Source organism: Mustela lutreola, chromosome 9 (assembly GCF_030435805.1).
Source record: "Mustela lutreola isolate mMusLut2 chromosome 9, mMusLut2.pri, whole genome shotgun sequence".
In the NCBI taxonomy this organism is placed as follows: Eukaryota; Metazoa; Chordata; class Mammalia; order Carnivora; family Mustelidae; genus Mustela; species Mustela lutreola.
Genome location: NC_081298.1, coordinates 122,857,972 through 122,885,268, shown reverse-complemented (window position 1 = coordinate 122,885,268; position 27,297 = coordinate 122,857,972). Strand labels below are relative to the sequence as shown.

The 27,297-nt window shown below is 47.6% G+C and overlaps 1 protein-coding gene across 1 annotated transcript in view; it reads right to left on the bottom strand.

The window, feature by feature from the left end:
• ALK (ALK receptor tyrosine kinase) overlaps positions 1 to 27,297 on the bottom strand; it is a 681,217-nt gene that overhangs the window by 91,603 nt on the left and 562,317 nt on the right. The window contains exons 7-8 of the mRNA XM_059188719.1: positions 21,351 to 21,482; positions 19,002 to 19,102 (exon numbers count right to left, since the gene is read on the bottom strand). Of these exons, the coding sequence (XP_059044702.1) occupies positions 19,002 to 19,102; positions 21,351 to 21,482 (233 nt within the window). The remainder of the gene's footprint in view (positions 1 to 19,001; positions 19,103 to 21,350; positions 21,483 to 27,297) is intronic.

Below are 27,297 nucleotides of genomic sequence, written 5' to 3'. Positions count from 1 at the left end.
TTTCAGATTGATCTTATACTTCACAGGATTCTGTGTCGGAGCTGATATTAAGATCCATGGGATAGTAAAGGAACTTCTTAAAGTGGATCCAAAGATTCTTGTCTGTGGCCCCAATTCACTTTGTGACTTTTGGACAAGTGATTTTATGACCCAATTTCTTTAATGCTTTGGGTAGCATAGATTTTTATTCCCCCCTAACCTCAGACTCTAATAATCTTATTTGAATGATACCATACCATGTGTTAGCTAACTGGGGATGCTATGACTTGCTACCTGTGGACACTGGTAGGCAAAGGTGAGATAAAAATCTCATATCGAGGTACTTCCATACGCTTGCCTTTCAGAATGAGGATATCCATTTTGACAAAAGGAAGCTACAATCATGTTTTTTCATTGTGGCTTGATTAAAGGTTCCGATGGCATTGTTCCCTAGACATACGAAAGGGACTACAGCTGATAATTCTAAAAGACTTTAAGGGAAGTCATGCCCAGAATCAGTATATCCAATAAACAAGATCTCTGGTCTTTGTGTTTGATAGAAACAGTCTGTAAACAACATTTAAAACTTAGGACAACTAAAGCATATAGTTGCCCCAAATATTCCTGTTCAGAACCTATAATCAAAAGAATGGCTATTGTGGAAAACTAGCATTTTCATCTGCTTTGGTACCCCCTTTTCTTTCATTCTTGTTGTTTGAAGACTTGCTTTTCTGTAAATCACCATTCCTTTTTCTCCCAGTCCCTGAGCTCAAAGTTTCCTCATAATTTGATCAAGAATGTCACATACCATGAACTTTCCACTTTGTTGCAATGACCTCTTCACTAACAAGGTCACACCTGGCACTGGTTTGCCCAGGTGCTGTTCTACTTATCTGAGGCAGATAAGCCTGGTCTATAACCATAACCTCTTCCCTTAGACCTTTCCCATTTCCCAAATCCAGTGTAGCAAAAATACTTGTCACCAATGAGCACTCCAAGGATAATTTAACAAATCTGTTAACTGGTTTTTTTTTTTTTTTTTTTTTTTCTGACCTCACTTGGTTTCCTTGTGTAGTCTGGATGCCATGGCTAGAAATTTTAATCCTACCAGTGCCAACTAACCTCTCTCAGCCCTTAGCCCATGCCCTTCAGTGCCTAACTTGGGATGTTGCTTGCCATGTCCTTTCTCTCCTTTTGCTCCCTGGCCACAGAATATTGCTGATTTGGACTTTTGTGAAATCACAGTGTTGCCCTGGACTGTTGTTGGTACTTACTCATTCCACTGTGGATTTCCATGGTTGATTTCTGAACGCACAGAGCACAGTGGGTGTTTCAAACTCTTCCTCAAACACTAAGGCTGTTATCTCTTGGTCCCTAACTCTCCTGACTATTGTTTTGATTCTTACTTTACTGATAAAGATTTACTATATTAGGTGAAATCTCCTTCAGCCCCTCTGCTTTCCTCTCTTCCTTCCTTTCTTTTTCTTCCTTCCCTCCCTCCTCTTCCTCCCCCTCTTCCTTCTTTTCCCTTTCTCCTTCTTCGTCTTCTTCTTCTTCTTCTTCATGTAGGTTTTTCTTTATCCACCTTCCTTCTTCTTTTCCTGTCTTAGCAGAAGATGTATCCTTCATTTTCTTCTACGTTAGTCCCTCATGTTTCTACCTCCTCCTGGTCTTTGTTCCTCCATCCAGCATCTTCAGACTCTTTCTGCGTTCTGGCCCTTCTGTCTACAAATAATATCAGCTTTCATCTGCCCCAGAAAAATATCCTTTATTTGATCCTGCTAGCTCTTCTGACTTGCAACCTATTTCTGCACCTCCATTCAGATGTTAACATTGTGGATAACTGGCATGTAACTGCTTTTATTTCCTTGTTGCCCATTCTTTCTTTAAATTCTTTTAACCTGACTTCTGTTCTCATTACTCTGACAAAGTAGCATCCACGGTGTCCTTTATCACTTACTCTTTCAACTCTCTCCCTGGTCTCTCAAAGTGCCTCTCCCTTTACTTTCTCCCTTCTAAATTCTTTTGTGTATCTCAAGCATGTCTTCCTGTTTACCACTGCCATCTGTGACTCTTCAGTGCTTTCTCACTCCCTAGCAATTAATATCAAGGCATTCGTGTTCCTCTATAATCTAAGAAAATAAGCTTTTTAGGCATTCAGTGAATATGTATTCAGTACTTACAGAGTCACATGTATCCTCTACCCGAGAATGGTCTAAGAGTTTGAGTTAGAAAGATCTGGATTCAAAAACTGTTCTTGTCACTTTGGTTCTTTTGCAGCTCAGTTCCGTATTCTCCAAGATGAGAATAGGTCTATTAGGATTATAGTGGCAACTTAATGAGAGATGACAAATAGTTTAACAAAATGGTGAAAAGCCATTTTGGCTGAAGCACGGAGGCCACAGATACCATACTTCAAAGGAACATCTGAGAGCACAATGATGCAGGACTTCTGTGAGGGGTGGATGAAAACAGGTCACACAATTCTTAATCTCTTTGGATTTTTAAAAAAGTTGGTGATTGACTACGAGGAGAGAGTTTTTAGAGTGTGCTTTTGTATATCATGAGTTCCATAGCACTTTACCCTCCTGTAGAGAAAGGTCCCTCTTCATCCCAAGTCGAGAGAGAGAGAGAGCAATTTTAATGATACCCCCTAATATCATCAATTAATTCCCTGCAATTTAGGAAGCTCAAAAGAACACTGTCTAACTCCAACCTGGAAAATCCAAAGTATGAACAAGGGGCTGGTTGGCTGCTCTGGTAGCAGAACAAAGGTAAAGTGGAAGCATTGAATGGCCTGCATTTCCGGAGTTTGACGGTATACAACATGTGTGAACATCGCACGTAGACTAGAGTGAGCCATGTACATGGGAGCCCACGTGGGTCATTTTAGATCTTTTCCAAGGGGGCTTCTTGAAGGGGTAAATAGAACTCAGAAGAAAGAAGTTACAGGCATCTCAAGAGGCCAAAGGACAGAGGAAAGAGTAAGTGACCACCAGGGATGATACATAGTCCCTCATCAAGGTGAAAGATTCCCAGCCATAGTGGAAGGCATGAGGAGAAAGGTAAATCTCCCAAGAAAGCACAAAAGTGCCCCCTGTGAAAACCAGTAGGCACTAAACATTGGTCACACCCAGAGAATATCAGTGCCAGATCACCACAACAGTTCTGGTCGTGTAAGAGTTTTCTTGTTCCCCTTAATCTCTTTTCCTTTCCCTGTCCTTGAGATCTTCAAGTATCACAATTAAGCCAGAAGACTAAAGAGGAGGAGAACTGAGTGAGTAAGGAGAGAGAGACATCAAAGACCCTCTCCCCAGTCTCAGTCTTCTCCCCTGCAATAGGGCCAAGCATGGCAGGGAAAGAAAGAAGCCCTAACTTTATTTTTAGTTTTTTAAATTAATTTTTTAAAAATCTTGTTTATTTATGAAAGAAAGAGAGAGAGAAAGAGCAAAGCAGGGGTGAGGGACAGAGGGAGAGAGAGAAGCAGAATCCTCACTGAATGGGGAACCCGAAGCAGGGCTCGATCCCAGAACCCTGGGATCATGACATGAGCCTAAGGCAGACCTTTAACTCACTGAGCCACCCAGGTGCCCCAAGAAGCCCTAACTTTAAAGCAAGTTTGAAGTTCTGACCATATGGGCATTTTGGCTTCTAAATAAGCCTTTGCATTGTGTTTTGAAGTGACTAGAAAACTGTATTACCTTGGAGCAACCAGATGAGTAGTTTTCCCCCAGTAGTCTACACATTTTTCAAAAGCCTTCGTGCTTTTGATCCTTCCATTTCCTCTACCTCTTCTATCCTTCTCGCCACTTAAGAAACCATTCAATCTATCTAATTTTCAGGGAAACTTTTCTTATCATCTGTCTCAGAAATGACTTTCCCCTCTTCTGAAATGTAATGCTTGAGGCTACTGGGATCATCATAGGACATAGTTCAGCTGCCTTGTCTTCCTTCCATCCTCCTCGGACCACAGGTTCCTTCAAGGCAGGGACTGTCTTATCTTGTCTTCATAGTCATTGTCAAGTGAGGGCACATGAGGGCACATGAGGGGCTGATCAGTGTCAGAATATATAAAGATGGATACACTTCCAGGAAGAGCTTCCTGTCTTTACCAGGTCCTCTTTCATGGACAGAAACCAACCTGACACCTGTGAAGTTCCTTAGCACTTTCCTGCATTCTAGGGGTTGGGTTCTAGGGAAGGAAAGAGGATCCATGCATCTTGCAGCTAACTGGCTATGGTTGAAATGGCCCAGGTCTCAGCTATTGTTAGGAAACTTTCAGTCTGAAGTAGATTCTGCTAGTGGTATGAGCATGTCAGTGAGATGTAGCCATCACATCAACAGTAGGGCCACTGGCTATCTGACTGTTGAGCTTTCTCAACTTTCCTGCACTATATTTTAGGCCAAAAGGCCTGGGAAGTGAGAACAGTACTGGGTGCCAAGGGAGGGCATCCCTAGCTCCTGAGGTCTACCAGGATCCCTCTTGAAATCAGTCCTTGAGATGATCATCTATTCATTCAAAAAATATTTACACATATCTACTCTGTACTGCATTTACATATATCTTCTCTGTCTTCATGAAGCTTATCATCTAGCCAGGAAGTCTGAATTTAAATGAGTAACTGCAATGGTACTGCACGTAGCAAAAAGGGAAGTAAATAAAGCCACTTGACAGTGAAGACATAAAACATCTGATAGTCAAATCAAAGGCCACCTGGTTGGCTCAATATGTTGAGCATCTGATTCTTGATTTCAGCTCAGATTGTGATCTCAGGGTCCTGGGATCAGGCCCTGAGCTGGGCTACCCGCTCAGTGGGGAGTCTGCTTGTTTCCCTCTTCCTCTTCCCCTCTCCCTGCTTGCTCTCTCTCTCTCTCAAACAAACAAATAAATAAATCAATATTTTTTTTAAAAAAAGACAGTCAAGTCAAGGCACTTGACATGGCAGTCAGAACTTGGGTCAAGATGACCACTTAATCCAACTCTTCAGAACTATGGATAAATAGGAGAATGAAAAATTTGGCTTTCCTTTCATCTTACAATATCACCACCTAAGTTTACAGCAGAAAACACGTATCTACAGCTACAATTCAAGTCAAGGCATGCACTAAGTTTCAGCAAAGTCTATCTCTAGAAACAGATGCAAAAGGTTTAGAATGAGATCACAAACTGGCAGCCAGTGAAGGGCTAGCAAGGTACGTGCCAAGTACTTGCCAAGCAAGTGCCATTCACTTTTATTTCACCCACTGAGTGTGTAGTAAGGAGATGTATCTAGATGATACAATTCTTCCTCAGATGTAAGCAGTCTAGAACCTCTCACCTGTAGTTATCCCCAGTCATTCCAGATTTATCTGTAAAAGTCAGTCACCACTTTGCTGCTCAGAGTGTGATGTTCAGGATAGTGTCACGGGTGTTACCTGGAGCTTGTGGGAGAGGCAGCATCTCTGGTCTGATCCTGGACTCAGTGCATCAGAATCTGCAGAGAAGCCGCCTCTAGGCGCTTGCCCCTGTGATCCTATGACTCATCCCACTTCCTTTCCGGAATTCCCTGGAAGCAATTGCCCTCCACATGGATATTCATTCTTGGGTGGCTTATCAGTCTACCTTGTTTCCTTGCCTGTTGACAATGGGATAACCTGGGGTTTGTGCTCCAATATCAAAGTAACTGAATTGTGTGGCTTTAAGCCAAGCACTTATCCCCTCTGAGTCTCCATTTTCTTATGATAATAGCCATAACCTTCCAGTCCACCTTAAAATGTGGTTCTACCGACATAAGGAATGTGGAAGTAGAGCCCACCTGTGGTGAATGAAATGGTGATACCAGTGGCTTTCAAATGGGCTGTAAATTAGAATCACCTGGAGAGTTTACCCAACTGCTAGAGTCTGAGTTCCCACCCCAGAGATCCTGATTTCATTGGTCTTGGGTAGGTCCTGGGCATCAGCAGTTTTCAGATCTCTCCAGGTGGTTCTAAAGCACATCCTAGGTGGAGACCCCTGGGGACATGGGGCTACTTAAGGCCAGAAGTAGCTTGGCCTTCTCAGTGAGGGGTCCATTCTTATCTGGGACTTCTAGCAGGAGGTAATTCTTAATCACTAAAAAATGGCTTAACACATGCCCACCATCACCAAGGTGTGCAAAGAGTGGTTTCCTGCAAGGGGGAGGACACAGACCCCAGCAGAGGTCCTTCATGTGGCTGCCATGTCATCCCTAGGCCAAGAAAGAGGACAGCCCCGAGGGTGAGCAGGGATGACCTAGCGATGCAAACGGGACCAGAACCATCCTCATGGACCTACAGGGTCAGGTTCTTACCAATTTCTTTATTAGAAGATCTCAAGTACTGATGCCAATTCTTTCTGAATATCCCTTATTCATTATTTGTATCTAAGTGTGTAGAGTGACTTTTTGTGGTTTCTAGGGCAGACTGTATGCTCAAGGCCCTCTCCAAGACTTCCATTTTCCTTATAAATACAGTCCCAGATAAAAGAACCCCTCTGATACCATTATATGCCAGGTAGACCTTGCTTGATACTGACAGTTAAGGATCAGGTACTCAGAGTGGGCAAAAAAACACTGCTGGAATTTGATCTTACTAAGACCAGTTTCTATCTGAGGTCCTATAGGATAATTTGTTAACTGACTGTTACATAAGCTGTCTCATTTTCTACTCACAACACTCCTTCCTGTGGGTATGATCAAGCCCATTTCTCAGATGTGGCATATGAAGCTTAGGTAGGTGAAGTCACCTGTGGTCGCTGAGCCCATGTGCTGCAGACTTGGATACCATGCTATGGTCTGCGTACCGTTTCCTACCATACTGATAGGGCTCGTACATGTAATATGTTTTGATGATACTTAAATCTTTGGGAAGTGTATTGTGAAGGTTTTCCAGATCCTTCTTTCTCCAGGTGTGGTCTATAAACCAGCAATATTGGCATGACCTGGGAGTTCAGTAGAAATGTAGGGTCTCAAGTCCCACCCCAGGCCTGCCAAGTCAGAATTCATATTCTAACAAGATCATAGCTCACAAATACCTTCATAACAGAGGAATTAGGGAGATAGAGGGCTTTAAAACCATTTGCAACCTTTGTCTCTGCCAGACAATGAGTCGTCATATGTGTGTGTATGGAAACACACATGTGTTTCCATACACACACACATATAGTGTTTCCACACACACACACACGTGTTTCTATACACACACACACACACATATATGACAAATGTATTCACACAAATATGAGACATCTTCTAAAAATTCTAAATAATGTTTGTGAGAAATACCATTTGTTGGAGGCTGTAACAATAAAAATGTTGATCCTTCTAGACACGTCCTAGTAGATATAGGTTATAAATGAGAGCTTTTGACTAATAAACTCTTTGATATGCAGACAGCAAATGAGACAAGTGAGAAGAGACAACGCCAGGAACACGCTACCAGCAATTATATTTTCTGGCTCTAGCAGACCCTTTCACAAGGGCCTTCCCCGCTCCCCCCGACTCAGTGGGTCTTGATAGACTTTCCAATTACGTGCTACCAGTGTTTGTCATTTTATTAATTAAAGTTCTGTACGTAAGGCAAGAGCAGCATTGTGGCTAGGGCTAATGCTATTATTTCTCTCATGGCCCTTTCCTCCTCCAGAGGTAATTACTGCAATTTTATGTCGAGAATATGCCTCGTGTTTGCTATGCATACCTCGTGGTAACTTTACAACAATCTCTTGAACCCATTAAAGAAAAATATCAGCGTGGAATTTAGGCTGAGGTTGGACAAAAGAGACTCTGTGGTATCAAATAATGTCCATTCTGTGGGCAGCACCCCCAAATGTAGGTCATGCCATGAGGGGGAAGGAGTGCCCTTTGTTCCTCTTTCTGAAGGGCTGCGTGACTTCCTGCAGGACAGACAAAGCCAGGATGCATGCTCCAGTGTCTAGGTCACTGCAAAAGAAGGAAATGCTTTTAACAGAGAGGGAGATGCTCAAAGATGAGCTTGCTTGGGGTGGTGGTGTGTGTTCTCCCGATGTTCCCCAGCAGTCCAGTCCATCCAGCAGTGACTGGGAAGCCAAGATCGGCGCTGGGGTCGGGGACATCCAAGCTCTGCATGGAGGTTAAGGCTGCTTCCCCACCTACGCTGCCACGGGGCTGTGATTCTGGTGTGAACTGATAACTTTAAGGGTTCCTTGGTATCCACGTGGTCTCTTATTAACCTTAATTGAGAGTATTGACTCACTGTAAAACCCAGTGTTTTTGTATGCCACTTCCTAATTCACCTGGAAAAAAAAAATAAAATAAATACCGACTCTCTAGCTATAAATAGCCTAATGAAAAAATCAACCCAGCACAGCAAGAAGCGGACCAGATGCAGACTTTTGATAACAAGCAAATAAAATATGCTGGCAAATACTTGCAATTACAGAGGCTTAAGAAATGCTGAATTCCTGGCCATGCAGGGGACTTAAAAGATTGAGATCCTTTCTGAAAACAGCACCCCATGTCTCCTGCTTTCTGAGGCATCACTTCGAAGCCAGAAACAGCCAGCCAGGGAAACCTACAAGCAAGCCCCGTTTGTGAAAACACAGCAAGAAAACATGAAGGGTATATACAAAAATAATAACTGTGGGATCCCTGGCTGGTGAGGTTATGGAGTTATCAGTATACTTTTTCTCCCTTCTTTGGTCTCCTAAATTTTTTACAATGAACATCTCTTACTTTTTCATAACCTGAACAAAAACAATAAAATAAATGTGGTACATGCAGCTATTAAAAGCATGTTTATGAAGAATAATATTAATATAGGAAAATATAATAGTAAATAAAGAAAGGAGACATAAAATACCCATATGACATGATGCCAAATTTGTATGAACCCTTTTCACTCTGCTCAAATTGACATCTGTGTGTCATGAAGGAAATGTACCAATGTGGTAAGTGGGGTTACCATTGCAGGGTAAGACTGTGGGCAATTTCAATTTTCTTCATGCTTTCCTGTATTTTCCTAATGTTTTGCAACGAACATAGAACACTTCTGTATCAGAAAAAAAACAATAAACACTACATTTTAAAAGGCAGCAAGGAGGGTCCTGACATCATTTGAAAGTGGGGGAAAAGAGAGTGCTTTCTTTTCACCCCTTTAGGGGAAGGTAAGTTTCTCTTGCCTGTATCGTGTGGGCTTTTGTGGGAAGACCGGGGAAGGTGGGTGCTTCTGGGGAATGAGAGCTTTGGACAGAGCATGAGCTATGAAATCAAAGACTTGTTCTGTCTTTGTGGCATAATCGGTGCCTCAGCCTTCATCTGTAAAATGGGGCCAATCATATTCTGCTCAGAGAGTCGCTGGGGAACTTTTAATAAGATCATTAAAGAGCCCAGTGCCCAGCTACCAAATACATTCAATCAATGTTAGTTCCCTCCTCTTGCATCGGGAAGGGTGGGCAGAGAACACCATGTTAGAGACAAACAGCTCATAAAATAAAATAGAAAGGGGCAGCCTGAAGATTGCTGTGTTTAAAAATTTCAGTTCAGTGTTCTATCTTCCAGTCTCCCCAGAGAGTTATCTCTCCCGTCTTCAGGAAAGAAAAGGGTGATATTTTCTTTTGAGTTACACTGCGATGGTATGATCTTGAGCTAACAGTCCGCTCTGTACCTCCGTCTCTCTGCGTATGATGGGGACGAGGCAGCGAAATCGCTCTGTAATCCTTTAGCTGGGGAACGGGATCCAGTCCGTGCAATGAAAGTCCTACAGAATTTATGGACATGAGTGTCTGCAGGGACCCAGGGCTCGTTGGGGAGTATTTACTCTGGCAGTTGGGGAGAGCCTGTGCTTTCGACAGGATGCCCCCCCTGTATATGGCCTTTAGAATGTGTCATAAGGATTGTCGTAGGAGCTACAAGGGTCCACGATTGGCAGGTGGATTCTGAACAGGATCCAGATCTCTGCCAAGTGCCCAGGAGGATTTTATCCACACCCATGAGCCTTGATAGTAATTCTCCTTATGCCTCAGTTTCATCATGTAATAGAGAGGTATTAATTTTGAATGGCTCCAAGGTATTAAATTAATTATGTCCGACTGCAGTTACAATTGCTGTCGACTCCTTTGGGCCATTAGCATGTGTCCTGGCAGAGTCAACCGCATCAGTAAGGGATGGCAGAACGCTAGGTGCCAGCAGCTTCCCAGCTCTGCATACTGAGGGGAGAATTATTTTGGCTCAGAGATCTCAATAGGGCCATGTTTATTGGATCCTTGAGAATCAAGGAGGAGTCTCTTTGTTAGTTCCTATCCTGGACCAGGGTTAGGCTGTGCAATTAATTAGTCAGTGACTGATTAAGGGGCATATCCTTCTGATGCTAGTCCTAGGCACTGAGCAAAGTCACGCTTCCAATCTCCCCACATGTGGCTATTGACTGAGAAGAGAAACGAGACCACAGATAATGTCTGAATTCATGGTGGACTGACTTCTGCCTGCCTGTGCAAAGTAAGAGGAGATAATAGTAATTGTTTCCATCCATAAAACACTGTAGGGATTACAGAGAGTTTTCACAGTCTCATTTGATCTTTGCAACAACTGAAACAGGTATTTTTATCCCCAGTTAGCAGGGAGTGACTTGCTTGAGGTCAAGTGAATTATAAGGGGCAGAGCTGGGATTCAAACACGTGACCTCAGTCCAGTGACCTTCAAGTGTTTGCAGATCTGGCTTTGGAGGAAGACTGATGTTGGTTTACATCCTGGCTCTGCCTCTTACTAGCAGGGTGACCTGGGGCAAGTCGCTTAACTTCTCTGGGTCCCATGGTCTCCGTCAGTGAACAGGGGGCAGGGCGGGGGGGGGGGGGGGCAGCGGCAAAGATTCCTCACAAGTCTGTTTTGGTGATAAGACAAAACAAGTGACATTTTCAGCATAGTCCTAGCCACACAATAAGGGACTGATATTTAAAACACGCTCCCGGAGTTGGCTTTTACCATCGAGGAAGCCTCCTTCCTCAGATCCGGTCTAAAGAGGGTTTCGTTTTCCCAGGAGGTCAAAGAGTTAGGGTGTTTGAGGGCTCTAGTTAAGAATTTTGGCTTGCTTTTTAATGTGATGCAGCTGAGTGATCCCTAAGCTACACAGAGACCAGGACTTGTCAGACTGAGAGTATTTTTAACTTTTCTGCCGAATAAGCACCCCAAAGAGATCCCAGATTCTCACAGTCTATCTCCAGCATGGCTGGCCACATGGTGGGTTTGAAATGAGTACTTGCTGGTTTACTGCCTGACTGAGAGACCTCGGTGCCCTTCCCTCCCTCCCTGCTGCCAGGCATCTGCGTGCCCAGCCAACCCAGCCAGGCTTCAAGCTACAGCTCGAATCCTGTCCCTACAGCTGCCTACCCTCTGCAGGCTGAGGGGGCCACCCCCTGACTACCTTGGGGGGAGCCTTTGAAGTGAGGAGATTAGTATCTGAGTCCTGGTTTCGGCTCGACTTAGCCTGTGACCTTGGGGGGGTGTCCCTTAGCCCTCTGAGGTTCTTCCTCTGTAGAATGTGGAAGGTTCCATTCATTCACCTCACTGGGTGACTGTGGAGATGGGCAGGCTCTGTGGTCTTCGACATTATAGAGGATTCTTTTTTTTGTTTGTTTTAAAGATTTATTTATTTATTTGACAGATGGAGATCACAAGTAGGCAGAGAGGCAGGCAGAGAGAGGAGGAAGAAGCAGGCTCCCCGCTGAGCAGAGAGCCTGATGTGGGGCTCGATCCCAGGACCCTGAGATCATGACCTGAGCCAAAGGCAGAGGCTTTAACCCACTGAGCCACCCAGGCGCCCCTATAGAGGATTCTTAATAGGATTATGAGACTGACCGCGGGATTCAAATCTCTTAGGTTTCCAGTGGGTCTGTGGGAAAGCCTTTTGGAAAATGCTTCTGGGAACCACTTCCAACCTCTACCTACTTCCTCTCTGATGCAAAGTGGCCCATGCTTACACCCCAGCTTAAGGCTCCAGGAGTAGTACCTTCATCATAGGGGGTGCGAGTAGCTGCCAGAGCCAAGGTCCTCTTAGAGTTTCAGACACAAAGTAGGAGTCAGGGTGACTCATGGGGTAGTGGGTGGGGGACAGGCATTATTGAGGCAGACTTTAGGGGTGACAAGGGCAGGGCAGATACTCTTCAAGACTCCCCATCTATGGGCTTAACGTTGACACCAGGGGATGGAGTGAGGTTACACAAGGTGAGGAGGTCTTTGGGCTTCAGACAAAGGCAGTGGGGTTGGCGCTCTTCCTTGGCGCTTCTTAAACTGGGGGACATATGCCTCCCAGGTCTTCCTGAGGGGACCCCCAAACCACAATATAAACAGGGTATATCTTCCTGAAGTTCTAGCCATTCCATATTAAGTAGTGAGTCATGTTTTTTAATCCAAACAAACAGGCAAAGCTAGAGAGTAAGATAGAGAACTGGCATTCATTCTCAAGTTATAAAAAGAGATGTTAAAAGTCAGGCATGTGATGTTCTGCTCTGGGTCATTTGGCCAGACCCCCTCCGTGCCTCCTCTCCTCTCTTAGACCATCCCATTACATACTGCAGCTGTCCGTTTGCAAGGGGCCCCCCAGGGGAAATGTCTTAAGGACCTGTGGCCACACTGTGGGCCAGCCGTGCATGATTGTGGGCTCCCTCCTCATTTGCGAAAGAGAGACACTATCATTTCTAGGTGTCTCCTGCCAGGTTGGAAGTGGGGGTGGGGGTAGGCCATGGAGAAAGTGGAGAAAAGGAACTTTCACTAGACTGGAAGAGGCTGCTCCCCTGGCTCTTGGCTGTGGGGAGAGGAGTGGCGGGAGGATGGAAGGGGTGAGGGGTCCGTTTGTCTCTGGGAGAGCATTAGCTTCCCTGGACCCCAGTCCAGGGTAACAGCTGGGTAACAGCCCCCTTCCCCTTTATGGCCAGGTCAGCCAGGGCAGGGCAGAGTCAAAGTCTCCAGACTCAGGACCCTCAGATAGGACGGCCGCCTAGCCTCTCTCTGATCTTGGATTCGCCACAAAGTCAGGTAGTGATAGGAACAGCAGCAGTAGACGAGCAGAAACCACATGCACCATTTATTAAGCATCCACTATGCTGGGCACTTTTGATGCCCATCTATGAGTTTCTCCTGACAGACCTGTAGAGAATCCTGAAGCTGAGGAGAGGTAAGTGATCTCCACAAGATCCCCCCACTACGAAGGGGCAGGGCCCCACTGAGGTCTAAGCGGCCCCAAGGAGCTGCTCTCCCCGTCACACTATACTGCCTTGGTGATGCTCCTTTTGTCCCGGCCCTGCGTGACCAGCTGCCTTCCTTTGCACATGCGTGATGGCACGTGTGTTGGGCCGCCGGGCAGGAGGGAGCCCGAGGGGCACTGTGCTTGCTGTGGGGGGTCTGTCATTATGTCTCCCTGGGCAGAGAATATCCAGGGGGCAGCCCAGCTGGATATTACAGAGCTAGCACGTTATGAGTCCTACCCCGGCTCCCCAAAGGTTCCCATCACGGAGGGGACTGGGGCAGAGAACAGAGAGGGGAAAACAACCCGCAGACAATCCTGCAAGCGCCAAGGTCTGGAGCTGTCCACAAGCGAGCTGGTCTTCCCCATGAGCATTCTGTCACTGCAGTGGATGTCACAGCATTTGGTGAGACGGGGGTTGGATTCCAGTCCCCACCTACCTGACCCCAGGAGCTTGGGCTTATGTGTGGGGAGCTAGGGATGATGTCTTCCTGGAATGCCCCCAGTGTGGCTCTGGTCCCTATTTACAAAGAGGATTTCTATAGCCACCCTGAGGTGTCTGTGCAGCACTGCCTGGCCACACAAGGGCACAGGGTGGTCCCAGGTGGAGCCTGGTAAGGACCTCCTTGCCCTACGATGGTCAGCAGTCAGCCTGGACGCAGGATGAGTGGAGAGAGAGGAGAGGCTCTCCTTCTCCCCAGATGGGCTCGTGTTCTATTGACAGGGGAACGGATCCAGGAAACGACACCCTTCTTCAGGATCAAGACCATGAAGCCTCTTGGAATAGTTTTTTCTTCCTGATTTGCTAAAACAAATGAGGCCACGCGGGGTGAAGGGTAAGGCCCCCACAAGGCACACATCTTCTAGGTCCTCTTAGTGAGTAACAATGTCCCATCGGCCACTCAGGAACTGGGTCCAGCGACTGGTCTCGGCCTGGGGAGAGGCTAAGTGGCTGACTGGATTGCTACAAAATGGGGCGGTGTCTCCTTCCTGCCTCCAAAGACGAGGGGTCTGTGGGGGGCAGGCAGGGGCTCTGAGTAAGGCCCACGACAGCCAGCGCCCCGCAAGTGGAGAAGGTGCCCTCCCAACTCCAACAACACTACAGCCCCAAGGGGCAGGGCAATGTGACAGAAAGAGCATGAGGGTTGGGCTGAAAGGTCTGGGTTTGCTCTTGTTTTTGCATTTCCTGGCTCGACATCTCTGGGTACATTCCTCTCCTGCCTGGCTGAGAAGGCCGGCTCCCACCCTGGGCGGCCCCGCGTGTGCCCGCACCCAGACCGGCTCCGTAAAGCCAGCGGAGCAGAATGCCCTTGTCGAGAAATCAGCGGGGGCTGCTGAAGAAGAGTCTTCTCCTTCTGTTCTCTCCTCTACCTCAAGCCATCCTATAATAATTATGATTGCTCATCCTTGTCTTTTGCCTTTCCACGGAGGATTCTGCCACTGAGTTTAATACACGCTTAAAACAGTCAGAAAAGCACTTCTCTGCATCTTGTCTGAAAGTCCGAATCGTCTGCCCCCTGGGGAGAGCTTGGGGTCAGCTTACATAAACCCAAAGGACACCAGGCATGGCTTACCTACTTTGGATACGGGCCCCGTGTCCAGGAATAACGTCTGCCACCCTGAAAAGTCTCACCAAGTCAACCAGAGAGCAATTTGCTGGAAAACTCCCTGGCTGCCAGCCTTCAGGGCCCTAACTACCCTAGGAGGCCCTTCTCAGTGGGGCTTTGTGCCAGGCTTAGCCGATGGTGGAGGGCAAGTTCAGATGCCAGGCTGCTCTCCCACGTTCCTCTGGGCCACATTTACTGGTTTCAGTGACACCGAACGGAGAGCTCCTTCCCTGCGGGCCAGTTCCCCCGCCGACCCGAGGCGGCCTGCTGGTGGCCTTCTGTCCTCATCTCGGTAGACCCAGCCTGATGGAAGCTGACCCCATTATCACCACAGGGCTGACATCAGGGGCAGAAAGGCCCCAGGGGCATGTCCCTGGGCATGGACATGTTTGTAGGGGCAGGAGCGAGGTGGCTGTGGCTCCGGCAAGGTCAGAAGACCAGCAGCTGGGAACTCCCCTGCTCGTGGGTGTCACCACCCATCAAGTGGGTCCTATCCCACTTCCTGGGCCCTTTCCATTCCTGCAGCTCGGCGGAGAAGGAAAGTTGCGTCCATGCTTTGGAGAGGGAAAGCGAATGAGGGAAGCCTACTTCTTCTCTCCCCAGGCCTTGTTCTGTCCTGAGAACACGGTTTAAAATATTCCAGTCACAGGCAGGCTATTCAAATAAAATAGAATTTCAAACCGCACGGGGCTTGTTGAGACATTCAGGCTTCTGGGCTGTGTGAAAGGCAGGGGGAGGGGCGGAGACAGGCCCCCTCCCGACTCGCCCCGTCCTCTTTATTACCAGCAGCTGCGATGCTAGACACATCGGAGTGTGTCTCCCAGCCCAGGCGGACAGAGCAGGTCTGACAGTGAGCGAACACACGAAAGCCACCGCAAGGCTCCCCTCCCCCGTGGCAACTTTAATTATTTGAACTGGAGCTCAGCAGAATAAAAATAAAAATAAAAGTAAAAATAAAAATAAAAATAAAACCTATATATTGTAAGTGGCTCTCCAGTTTCCCGCAGAGAATAGCTTGGGGGAGGCAAAAAAAAAAAAAAAAAAAAAAAAAAAAAAGATACAACCCTCTCTCTTGTTTGTAGCTGGGCTAGGCAGCGGTTTTTAAATATTCATGCCCCGTATGCATTTGTGTGGGGGGAGGGAGGAGAAAGCGGTGCCCGCACAGGCGGGCCAGGGAGATGCGCAGGGCCAGGGGTGGTGACTGCGGGCATGTGTAGAGGGGGGCAGGAGGCTAGAGCTGGCGGCCTTCTGGAATACCCGGGAAGCCGACTGGCACAGAGGAATGTCTGGCTACGTCTCCGTGACTGATCGGTGGGCATCGGACCTGCCTCCCAGTGTGCTACTCTCCCTGCCCCTTCTGTCTCTCTCTCTGTCCCCCACCCTGTCATTTCTCACCACTTCTGACTCATCTCTCCAAAAGGGAAGTTACATCACAGGTAGTGGAGGAAAACTCCCTGCACGGACGCAGAATGAATTTCGGTTACAACGGGCAGGCGCATCTCTGGCCAATTATTTCCGAGTGTCAGTGTGCTTCCAGATCGCTGTGGGGGAAGGTTTGGAAAATGCAGATTCCCAGGCCCCGCTCTGGGGTGTCCTCAGGGAGGCTTGGGGTAAGACCTAGGAATCCGCAATGATCACATTTTCTATGTGCTGGTGATGGGAGAAACAGAGGCCTACCTAATCAGGTTATATCTAGATTTTCAAGGAAATGCACAGAAGGTGACGATGTCAGCTCCCTTTCGGGGATCCACTGATGGCTGTTGGGTTTCTTGAGGGAGCGTTTTGAGATATCCTGCAATTATTTCAACTCCCAAGAGTTGGGAGGACCCAAGGGCTTCCAGGACTGGTCTGCGGTTAGAGGAGATGCTCAGAGTTGAGACTCAGCCCTGGAGTTTGGCCAGCCTCTTGGCCCCCATGGGCTTAACCCTCATCTGAGACCTTCCCCCATCTCTGCTTTGTGTCCCCTTCCTGGACCTGTCCCCAAGGCCAGCAAAGGCCCCTTTCGAGTTGGTGGTGTTTGAAGGCCGCGAGTTAATCCCACACAGTTCACACAGCAATGCACCATCCCCTGTCACTGATGTTCGGCAACCTGGGAGGAGGAAATCAACTTGCCGCCTTCTGCATTTAGGATCCGAGTAAAATAAATGGCAAGGCTTACAAACCTGGAAATGCATATTTCTATTTTGGTTATTTATTTTTCTGATGAAAACATTTCCCCCAACACTGGGGATTCGGGACCCATCAGCACTAGATGAATGGTCTGCAAACCTGAATATGAACTAGCTGTGTGCAAAGAATGGAATGTACTCACTACTTTCCCTTCATTACTCCTGCTGAGCCAAGTTCTGGAAAAGGGCAGGAAATAGCAGAAATAGCCCACAGCAAATTTGACTAGAGGGAGAATAAAACAGGCCAGTAAAACAAAACACCTGTTTAAGCTATTGATCAACCAAAGGTTATCAGGGAAATGATGAAGTATTAGAAAAATAGCATTTTTAACCTTGACATTTCTTACTCCAAAATTAGGTTCATTGTAAATCTATGGAAGAATAAATTAAAAAAAAAATCAAATGCTTTTAAGGATCTCCCTGAACTCTCAGGAAGGCCAACCACCTCTCCTCATTTAGATTTCCCTCTTCAGAAGCCTTCCCTCCTGGGGGTCTGCTGGGAGGCACAGTCAGCGATGTGATTCCACTTAATGAATCTATTTATTTGTGCCCTGACTTCTTCCAAAAAGGACTTAAGGTGGCTCACAGAGATACATAAAATCTAGTAAGGAAACATAAATTAACTAGAAGAGGGGGAGAAATTGGCCAAACGCTGGTTTAGAAAATCCAGCTAAGAGAAAGGCTGTCACAGACTATACACCATGAACCCCTATTTGCTTACTAAGAGGGGGAACTTCAGATTTAATTTGACCATTCTTCCAATTAAAAAAACAAAACAAATCACCACGGATTCGTCTTTCCCATTCTTATTTGTGTTTGCCTGTGGGTTTGTATCTCACAAAAAGCCTGGAGGGCTTGAGTTGAGCTGTGTCGCTGAGCGACAGAAGCCTGTCTCCCCACATCTCCCCGGGGCTTCCGGCGCAGGGGAAGCGAGTCTGGTCAGTTTCACACGGGCCACAGTTTGGAAGGAAACAAATTGCTCAGGGGACACGTAGCTATTTCTGAAACAAAGCCAGGGAGGGATTTCTCCTGTGAGTTTCCAGAAAGAGAAGACTGGCTAAATCTAAAGTACGTGTTGGCTTTCTACTCAGTGTAAGATGTTGATGGTGGTGCAAAAGAAGCAGAGGTGTGCAGAGCTCTCGGAGAACCTGGAATCTGGTTTGGGCTCATGTCCTTTCCCTCCGTCCCCATTCTCCTTACTTATGCTTCCTCAGGGTGCCAGGCACTGCTGGCTAACTATTGTCATGAATAGTTGTGCCAGGTGCTGCGATAAGCCCTGAGGACATAGTAACCTATTTAATTCTTTCCTCTGTGGGGTACGCACTCCTATTGTGCCCACTTTCCAGGTGGGAAAACTGAGGCCCTGAAAGGTTATTAACTTCCCAAATAAACTGTACAGCTGCTCAGTGGTGGAACATAGCTTGGACTCAGGCAATTGACTCCAGAGTCCATGAGCTTAATCACTGGGCCACGTTTGGGTCTAAGCACATTTCTTGTTTTCTAGAGATGATGACATTAAGCTAAAAAAAAAACATGTCAAGCCCCTCAGTCCACACACGAAAGATGTTACAGCCACAGGAACCATTCAGGTCAGTGGCTTTGGAGGTACCGTACTGAATGCCACCCATATCTTAGTGAAATTTACATAGATAAAATTTTTGATGCGCTATAAAATTTAAAATGTATCACAAGAGCTTCATGTTTATGAAAAAGCTTTTGCAGAAGGTCTTTTGTAGATCACTGTTACCCTCCCGTGTTATGCCTTGGAAATATTTTCTGGGTTTGCTTCAATTGAGACCCCACTGCAAAGAGTCCAGTGTGGGTGCTATGGGTGTTTAAGGCCAGATTCTCTGCAGATAGGACTTCACCGTGTTGGTGTATGTACTCTGTGTCAAAGATGACCAAAATGCCATCTTGTCCTCTCCCTAGGAGAACAAGCAGCCCTACTACTCAGGCTACTTTGCTTATGAGTTCGGCTGGAAGTACCCAAGGTGAGGGGTGGGAGGACCAGTCCAAGAATGAGGGGGACATTGAGACTTGCCTCACACGGAGAGTTCTTCATCGGGGCAGGAAACGTGACGCTGGTCACTGTAGCACTTTCGTAAGTAGGGCTGTCCGTGGTGCTGAGCAAGAGGGCATGGCCTGGGGCAGAGAGGAAAAGTGTCAGAAACACACTGACTTCCTGCACTGAAGTGCCTCAGGGTGCAGGGTTAATGGGCTCTGCATCATTCTTCTCTAGACTTGGAACATCTTTGAGGACACAGCTTTCTGTGGTCCAATGGGTAAGGCAGTCGACTTGTCACTGTCAACAAAACTTGGCTCATGCAAAGGTTTCCAAGTGCCCTGCAATATCCCAGCATCATACATCCAGGCTATTGTACCTTTCATCTCCCCAGGTCACCAGCTTTAGCCCACAGCCCAGGAGCAGTCTGAAGCACACTGGACTCCCCCTCCCCCACCCCTCCCATTTCTGGCCCTGCCAGCCCTTTGCCCTCCCCTGGTCTCCACGACTTTCACTCTCTTCCACCAGGTCATCCTGTGCCCCATGACCTGACGAGGAAGTCCTATTGCTTGTGTGTTCTCAATGATCCGTCTATAAACCTGGGAGAACACAAGCCCCCAACCCCACATGGTAGGGAAGAAGCATCTGGAAACCTCCAGGGACTACAGAGCATTTTGGGTGGTCAGTGCTATGGAAATGGGTGCCAGGGTGCTCCCAAAATCTTTACCCCACAGAACCCTACACATGACGTTATTCACTTCTGCTTTTCTCTCTTAGTAAAGTCTGTTTTGGGGTTACTACTAAGTAACAAATTCAAGTGGGTCCAGAGCAGAGTATTCAAGACAGGCCAGAAAGCCTAGAATGCATGTGGCCCATCCTTGAGGAAGAACCTGTGACTAGGGAGAGAAAGGCCCCCAGCGGTGAAGACACAAGCAGTGTCTTCAAATATCTGATGGGCTTCTCTGGTGAGAAAGGGAAGAGTACAGTTCCTAGGGGCTCCAGGAGACAGAAAGTACGATCCATAAGTAGAGTTTATAGGGAGGTGAAGCTTATCTCTGAGAAAGGAAGACTGGTCTTTTGTTGCAGCCATCAATGGAAGGGATAACCTTAGGAAGCCATGAGGGCCCTGTCCCTAGACGTATGTCATCCACTTGCTATGGGTGCCAAGGGAGGCTATGCAGCTGAGAGCAGAGACATGAAGATCAGGTCTTGCTTTGAGCCCCATTTCTGTTCTCTTCTCCTCCACAAGGTGCTGAGGTGATGCTGAATGGTGAGGAGGCCGGGAGGGGAAGTAGGAGGTCTGGGCTCTCGTCCCTGCTGAGTCCCTCTCGTCTCCATGGCTTCAACAACCCAGGCGTCTTCCTCACGGGCCAAAGCCAGCTTGCTCAGGTGCGGTTAGCTCTGAGGGCCAAGGACAGGACTGCATGGGCTCTGGCATCCCTGGTGGTAGCGCTGGACACTGCCTTCTCTCATGCTTTGAGCATCTTCACTATTACTATTATTAATTCTTAAAGGGATCCATAGGATGTACGTATGATCTTTACTTGGAAAGGGAGGGGTTTGGTTCAGGGGCTCTAGCTCCACAAAGAGCTGACAAATGCAGGTGAGAGAAGGCGAGAGAGGGCCCTCGGCCCTGACCCCAGCTCTATCCTGCCTAGCCACTGGGTAGAGCCCAAGGCTGGGGACATGGCTGGGTGGTCCGGCTTCTCCAGCAGCCCAAATTTGGGAGCTGTGTTGGCCTCACAGGCCCGGCCTCATTCCTCCCTCATTCCATGCCCCAGCCATGTCTCCCAGGGCATCAGCTCACCCAGGTGTGGGTGGCCATCTCTTGAGTGTGTGGAGGCTTTGTCCCTCTGGCAGCCCAGCAGGGGCAGAGGGAGGCTGGGCTCTGGCACTGGGAAGGTGGGAGTTGCCAGCTTGAGCTGGGCCAGGATGGGGGATATGGCTGAGGAGGCTGGGCTCCAGGGAATGGACCAGATGTGGGGCTGGGTTTCCAGGGCACGATCTTGGGTCAATGACACAAGGTCAAGGGTTTTCCTTACCTCTCAGTGAGTTACCTACATGCCAGTCACAAAGTAGGTTCTCAACAATCACTTAGTAAATGAATGAATGACTACTATTGTTGCCATTCTTCTCATCTTTTAGCTAATCCTTCATCTAGGTTCTTATTTTAGGGAATCAGAGGTGACATCTACCTTGGCCTGATTTGATCATTCTGAAGCCCGGAAAGTCTAAAGAGGGAATTGTGAGCGAGCACCCCAGGCAAGCTCTGGGAGGCCCCTGGCCTTGCCCTGCAGGGGTGGGGAGGCCCAGCTATTCTGGGGTAGGGCCCTACGTCTCTTGTCTTGACAGAGGTGCACCAGGGGGAAGGGTAGAGAGCAGCAGTACCTCGATGGTCCTGGTCCCGGGCATCCTTCAGGGTTCTGACCTGCCACCGGGGGTTGTGAGGTGACAGTGTGCCCTGGGTCCAGCCACAGAAGCCATCCTCGAAGTTGCAGTAAAAACCAGCAGGGAGTTTACCTGCAGGGAGAGCAGAGGGGCACGGTCATTTCTGGGACTGCTGAAAGCAAAAGACGCTAATATCAACTAACATTAGTAAGTATCTTCATCAACTACAGCTCCCAGGCCGGACCCTCAATGGCTAACCATACTGATAACAATGAAAAGAAGGCCCGGTCCCTAACATGTAGACAGTGATCTTCAGAAAATAAAATAGTAATAATAATAATAATAATAATAGTGCAGTAGCAGGGGAATAACCCAGTTTTATATGTGACAGAGAAGGGCTCAGGAGGGTGAAGCAATCTGACTGAGGTCACACCCGGTAGGTAACACAGCTGGGCTTGAACACAGATCTTCTGCTTCTAAATCTGTGCTCCTTATTCTGATTCACCACAAATGTGCCCCTGGGAGAAGGCACTGGAATACATTTCTGATGGTCGACACAGTGACAAGAATGTGATGGAGGCAGTGGCAGTGTTGGTCTCTCAATCACTCCCGTCCGCAGAGAAACATATTGCTCAAACTTTCTACTTGCCCCCCTTTATCTCCCACCTCCAGTGACAAGACGCCACCATGAGTGGCTCTGGCCCAAGAAATGTACGTGGAAATGATGTGTGTCGCTTCTGGATTGAGGCTGCAAAGAGCCCCTCTTGCAATTCTTCAGTCTTTCTCCCTGCTGAAGTGGTCAAGAAGAGCTCTTGTTCCTAAGACTGCTGCTGTGTGATGACAGGGCCCCTGCCAGCCTGGGGCCCCGAGAGATGCTGTGGAGCCCCTCACTTTGATGCACAAATACTGTAAATGTTATGTTAAGCCCCTGAAATTTGGGGCTGGTTTATTACTGCTCTAATCTACCTTACCCTGGCCGAGCAATGCCAGCCACAGGGCCCCTTTATATCATCTGTTGTCTCAGCATAAAGGGCCCTTTTACCCTTTTCTCTACATCAGGCTGACCTCGGGTCCCATTGAAAAGACCACAGTCAGCTTTATGACCATATATTTCCCAAGTGCCCGCAGAAGGAGGAAGGAAGGAGAAGAGGGTCAGAAAGAGCTCACTTTCTGCGGCTCGCTCAAACAATGGCTGCAGGGAAGGCACTCAGCCCCAAGGAGCTAGTGGGCCATTCTAGGCTATTCCACCAACTGCACCAACAGCCCCAGGCCAGGCTGGGGGAGAAGGAGCAGGACTATGTCTCTGAGCAGGAGGAAAGGGGCTCTAGCTGGACCCACCACTCTCTGTGTCCTTCCTCTGTCTCAGCCTTCCCGGCAATGGCAGGCTGACAAAGAGGGCCCTAACGCTTCCTGGCTCTGACAGCACCTTAGTGAATTATTACTCATTTCCCCCTGATTCTCCGTGCATTTCACACAGAGGCAGAATTATAAATTAAAACCAGCTGTCACTGACTTTGAGCATCTCTTCCCATTTATACCCCCCTGAAGAAATCATTTTCCCCCCAAGCCCCGCATGTTCCTCTGATTAAAAATCCAAAAGCTAAGGAGATCTTTCTGTTTTATTTTTTATGCCCTCTCAAGGGACCCCACATCCACTTCTTTTTCAAAAACTAACTGGTAGCTGGAAGTGACCTTCCACGAAGCGTCCTTTGCAAGTGTGCTTTAAAGATTTTATTTATTTATTTGACAGAGAGAGATCACAGCAGGTAGAGAGGCAGGCAGAGAGAGAGAGAGAGGGAAGCAGGCTCCCTGCTGAGCAGAGAGCCCTATGCGGGACTCGATCCCAGGACCCTGAGATCATGACCTGAGCCGAAGGCAGCGGCTTAACCCACTGAGCCACCCAGGCGCCCCGCAAGTGTGCTTTAAACCAGGGACCATGAAGGAAGATCCTAGCAGGCAATGGCTCCTGGTAGTAAGAGGAGGCAGGGCTGGGTTGAAGTATTCACAGCTTACCACTCCCTCCTCCCCTTTTTAGGAGGCAGACACAGAGCAGTTAGCCTCAACAGTCCTGGGATCTGGACACCTGGCTTTAAGCTTAACCAGCTGGATTCTACCGTGTAAGTCACCTCTTTCCCTCAGAGCCGTAGCTCCATCGTCTGTACGCTGGGGTGATATGAGTGTCTATTTCACAGGGCTGTTGTGAGGATCAAATAAGGCAGAGAGTGTGGAGTTCTGTAAGCAGATGGAGTTAGTGGACAGAGTGGTGGTGGCATTATTAATCACCAATCACTCCTGGTGCAGAGGACTCATCAGAGGACGAACTGCAACAGCCAGCACTGTCCTGGGGGCGAAGACAGATGCCTCAGCTGCCTTTCTGGAAATGCCCATCATAGCTCTACCTATCCCTTCCTCCTTGGACAGGAAAGAGGAAAGCCACTGGCATTCTCCACCTTCTGGAAGCCCATCGTTGTGCTGGTTTTCCCTAAGATCCAGGTGAGCCAGGATTGGGAGCCCCTTTCTTTTTGGCTGCTTGAATAAAGGGAGAGGAGGTAGGTGAACTAGTTGGGTCAACAGACAATTTATGTGACCCCGAAAACCTTGCAGGACGGGAGGGGATATAGGAGGAGATATATAACCCATTGTGAGCTCAACGAGAAGCCACTTCTAAGGAAGCCGGTGGGGTGGGGGGCATCCAAACAAAGACCCTTGATGGATTAGGCCAGGTTTGGAACACTGCTGCCAGGGCCAATGGCTGATGTGCAGGGCCAATGTTGGTGTGCAGAGTTGAGTCCAATGGTTTCAACTCATGGCCTTCTCCTCTCATTCACCAAAAGTGCCTCTCAGTGCTCAGCACACTGTAGGATTGAAATACTTATTTGCTGAATGAAATGGGCATGGGTTCACTCATCTAACCCCTTTCTACTCCATATGTGGTGCAGGGACCAGCCATACCCACCTCCCCATCACTGGTGAAACGGCTAGAAGTGCTGACTCTTAGGCCATGCCCCCCCATCACCACCTGCTGAGTGAGAATCCACATTTCTAACATTTCCCAGGTGGTTCCTATGCACTTTAGTGGCCGAGAAACACTGCCCTAACGGAGTCTCTTACTTCATTGGCCGGATGGCCAAATCAGCCTGCGTGGGGGCCAATCAATCCTGCAACATTTGGCAATTATGACACCTGATTCCAGTGTAAGAGAGACAGATTGGGAGAGTCACAAAGATGTGGCCTCAGCAGGAGCAGCAGGAAGCTGCCAAGTGTAAACTCCAGGCCAAATGACACTACTTCTTTTCCTTCCTGTGTGACAGCTCTGTTAACATTTTTGATAAATACATGTTATATGTTTCCTTGAAAATATAGAGTCATGGAAAAAAAATGCTAGAAGAAATACATCACCATATTATGGTTATCTCTGAATGTCTGAGAGGATTATGGGTGATAGTTATTTTCTCCTGTGTACTTTTCTAGATTTTCCAAATATTTTACAGCCAATATGTTTTATTTTACAATAAAGAAATAAACTTTAAAAAACTGTTTTTTGGCCTGGCAGGAAGAGTGTCCCCACGAAACAGAGGAGGTGAGTGAGTACAGGGAGGGGAAGCAAGCTGCCCGGATTACTCAGTGAGTCAATGACCCATTAGGGGAGGAAATGGGGAGATCCTGACCCTTTTCTGGTGAGTCACATGACATTGATGCTATGGCTTGACTCACAGGGAACCCTGAAGACATCCTTTGGTGGGCTCCTGAATGCTGGGGTATCTCACTTGTATCAGCAATGTTTAAGTGGAAGGAGGGACGGAGGATGGCATGTGGTGTGTGGTTTGGAGGATGTGATGTGAATGGATGTTCATGATGGATGCAGGAAGGCAAAGGCAATGCCCCCTGCACTTCAGGTACCCTCTTTGTCCTGGCTCGCAATGGTGCTCAGGATTGAGTGTGATTATCTGAATAAAGCCGTGTGTGGACTTCCTTCTGGAGCAAGTATGGGGAGCTAAGGCTCGGAGTTCATGGGACCCAACCTACTTTCCCCTCCAAATTTCAATGATGGCAGCTCTTCGTGGACTACCCTGGCCAGAGACCCTCACTCATGGGGGGGGGGGCTTTAGAACTGGACATTCCCAACAAGTTTGGGTGACCACCTTCCCAGAGAAGACATTCTAACAGGTTCCAGACTAGCTGGGAAGGACCAGGTGATGTCACAGACCATTGTCCTAAATGCAACACAAACATCAACACATCAGCGGGCATCATGTTACAGGTTCTATTACAGGTGAGGAAAGAGGCCCAGAGGGTGGAGACGAATGATCTGAGCCCCCTTCTCCCCACAGGAGAACGTTGTGGCAGAGCTCTGGGCCCTACTTGACTTTTCCCTTCCTCCCCGTCTTCCTGGGTAGATATGTAGCTAGTGTTGTGCTTGGTACAACCAACCACTGGAAACTCATATAACAAATGAATCTGGTTCACAGTGGTTCAGACTGGGTCTGAGCTGCTGCTCAGCCACTGGCTAACAGTTTCATGGACTTGAGGTTCCTCATCTCTAAGATGGGTATAATAGCATCACATAGGATTATTCTGAGGACAAAATAAGTTCATACATGACAAGTATTTGGACAGTTCCTGGCACACAGAAAATGTTCAATAAATGTTAGCCATCATCGTCATCATCATCATCATCATCATCATCGCCGTCATTATCATTTTTTTCTTCTCTATGGGGATGCTTTCTGGAATCAACATCAATCAATGTGATAGGGAAAGCTGCATTGATGCCACACAGAATGGGGCACGCTAAAAAGGAAAAGGATATTTGCTAAGAGTACTGCCAAGATCAGAGGAGAAAAAGATCGAAATAACCCTCCTTCTGAATTGAACTTCTCCTCCTAGCAAGTGATTTCTGTAGCAAAGAACTCAGTGGGGGGATCCTCCGGGGTGGAGCTGTCATTCTGAGAGCTGGTCAGAGCAGCTTTTCAAGTGTGGCTGGAAAGACCTCTGGGCCCTAGGAAGTTGCCCTCCATACAGGAGATAGGCTGTCCTCAAGCTTGGAGTTAGCCCTGGAAATCCACTCATGGCGGGCCCAGAAAGGTAAGAAAATGCCCTGAGCCCACAGTAATGGGCTGGATCCCACAGGCTCAGTGCTTTAATCATGGTTCTGTCTCTGACATGCTGTGTGACCCTGAACAAATCAATTACCTTCTCTGTGCTTTCGTTCACCCAATTGTAAATCAGGGTATGGCTGTCCTGACCTGTGCCCAAGCTGGGAAGTGGGTATCAAAGTGGGTTTTCCCTTTAAAAAGGGAAAACCAAAATCACACAGCTCAGATGCACTGCTGGAAATTCTGCAGGGGCCAATAACTAGAGAGATACACACAGACCCCTGCCCAGGGCAACGCGGGTGGGCTGGCTTCATTTTGATTCACATGCATAGTGAATCATGAGAGCTTTGTGAGAAAGACCAGGACCAGTGTGGGATAAACAAAGGGCTTACCTGCAAGTCTTGACTAAGTTTTATCTAAACAGCCACAATTCCATCATGACCAGAAAACTTCATTAGGAAGTTTTATATAAAAAGGAAGTTTTCAAGTTGAAAAATGGATTTTCCTTATTGCTTCATTTAAAAGAAAATAAATAAATCCTTGGATCCCCCCAAGGGAAAAATCTGTCTTCCAGATGATGTGAGGGATACCATTAATTTTTAAAGTCCTTTTGCAGGCCACAGTGTCTTAGGGCCAGTGTATCTGGGAGGCGAGGCATTTGCTCCTGTGTCTGGGCCTCAGGCATACATCCGCTCCCTACTCCGACTCTGTGGTCTTACTCCCTGTGCCTGTGCTGGATTTTCAGCACTCTGAAGACGGGGCCTGTGTTATTCATCTCTGCTGGAAGCTCTAGTACATTTTCTAGCTCATAATGTGTGGGTTTTATAAGTATTTGTGGTTCCCCTGGTACA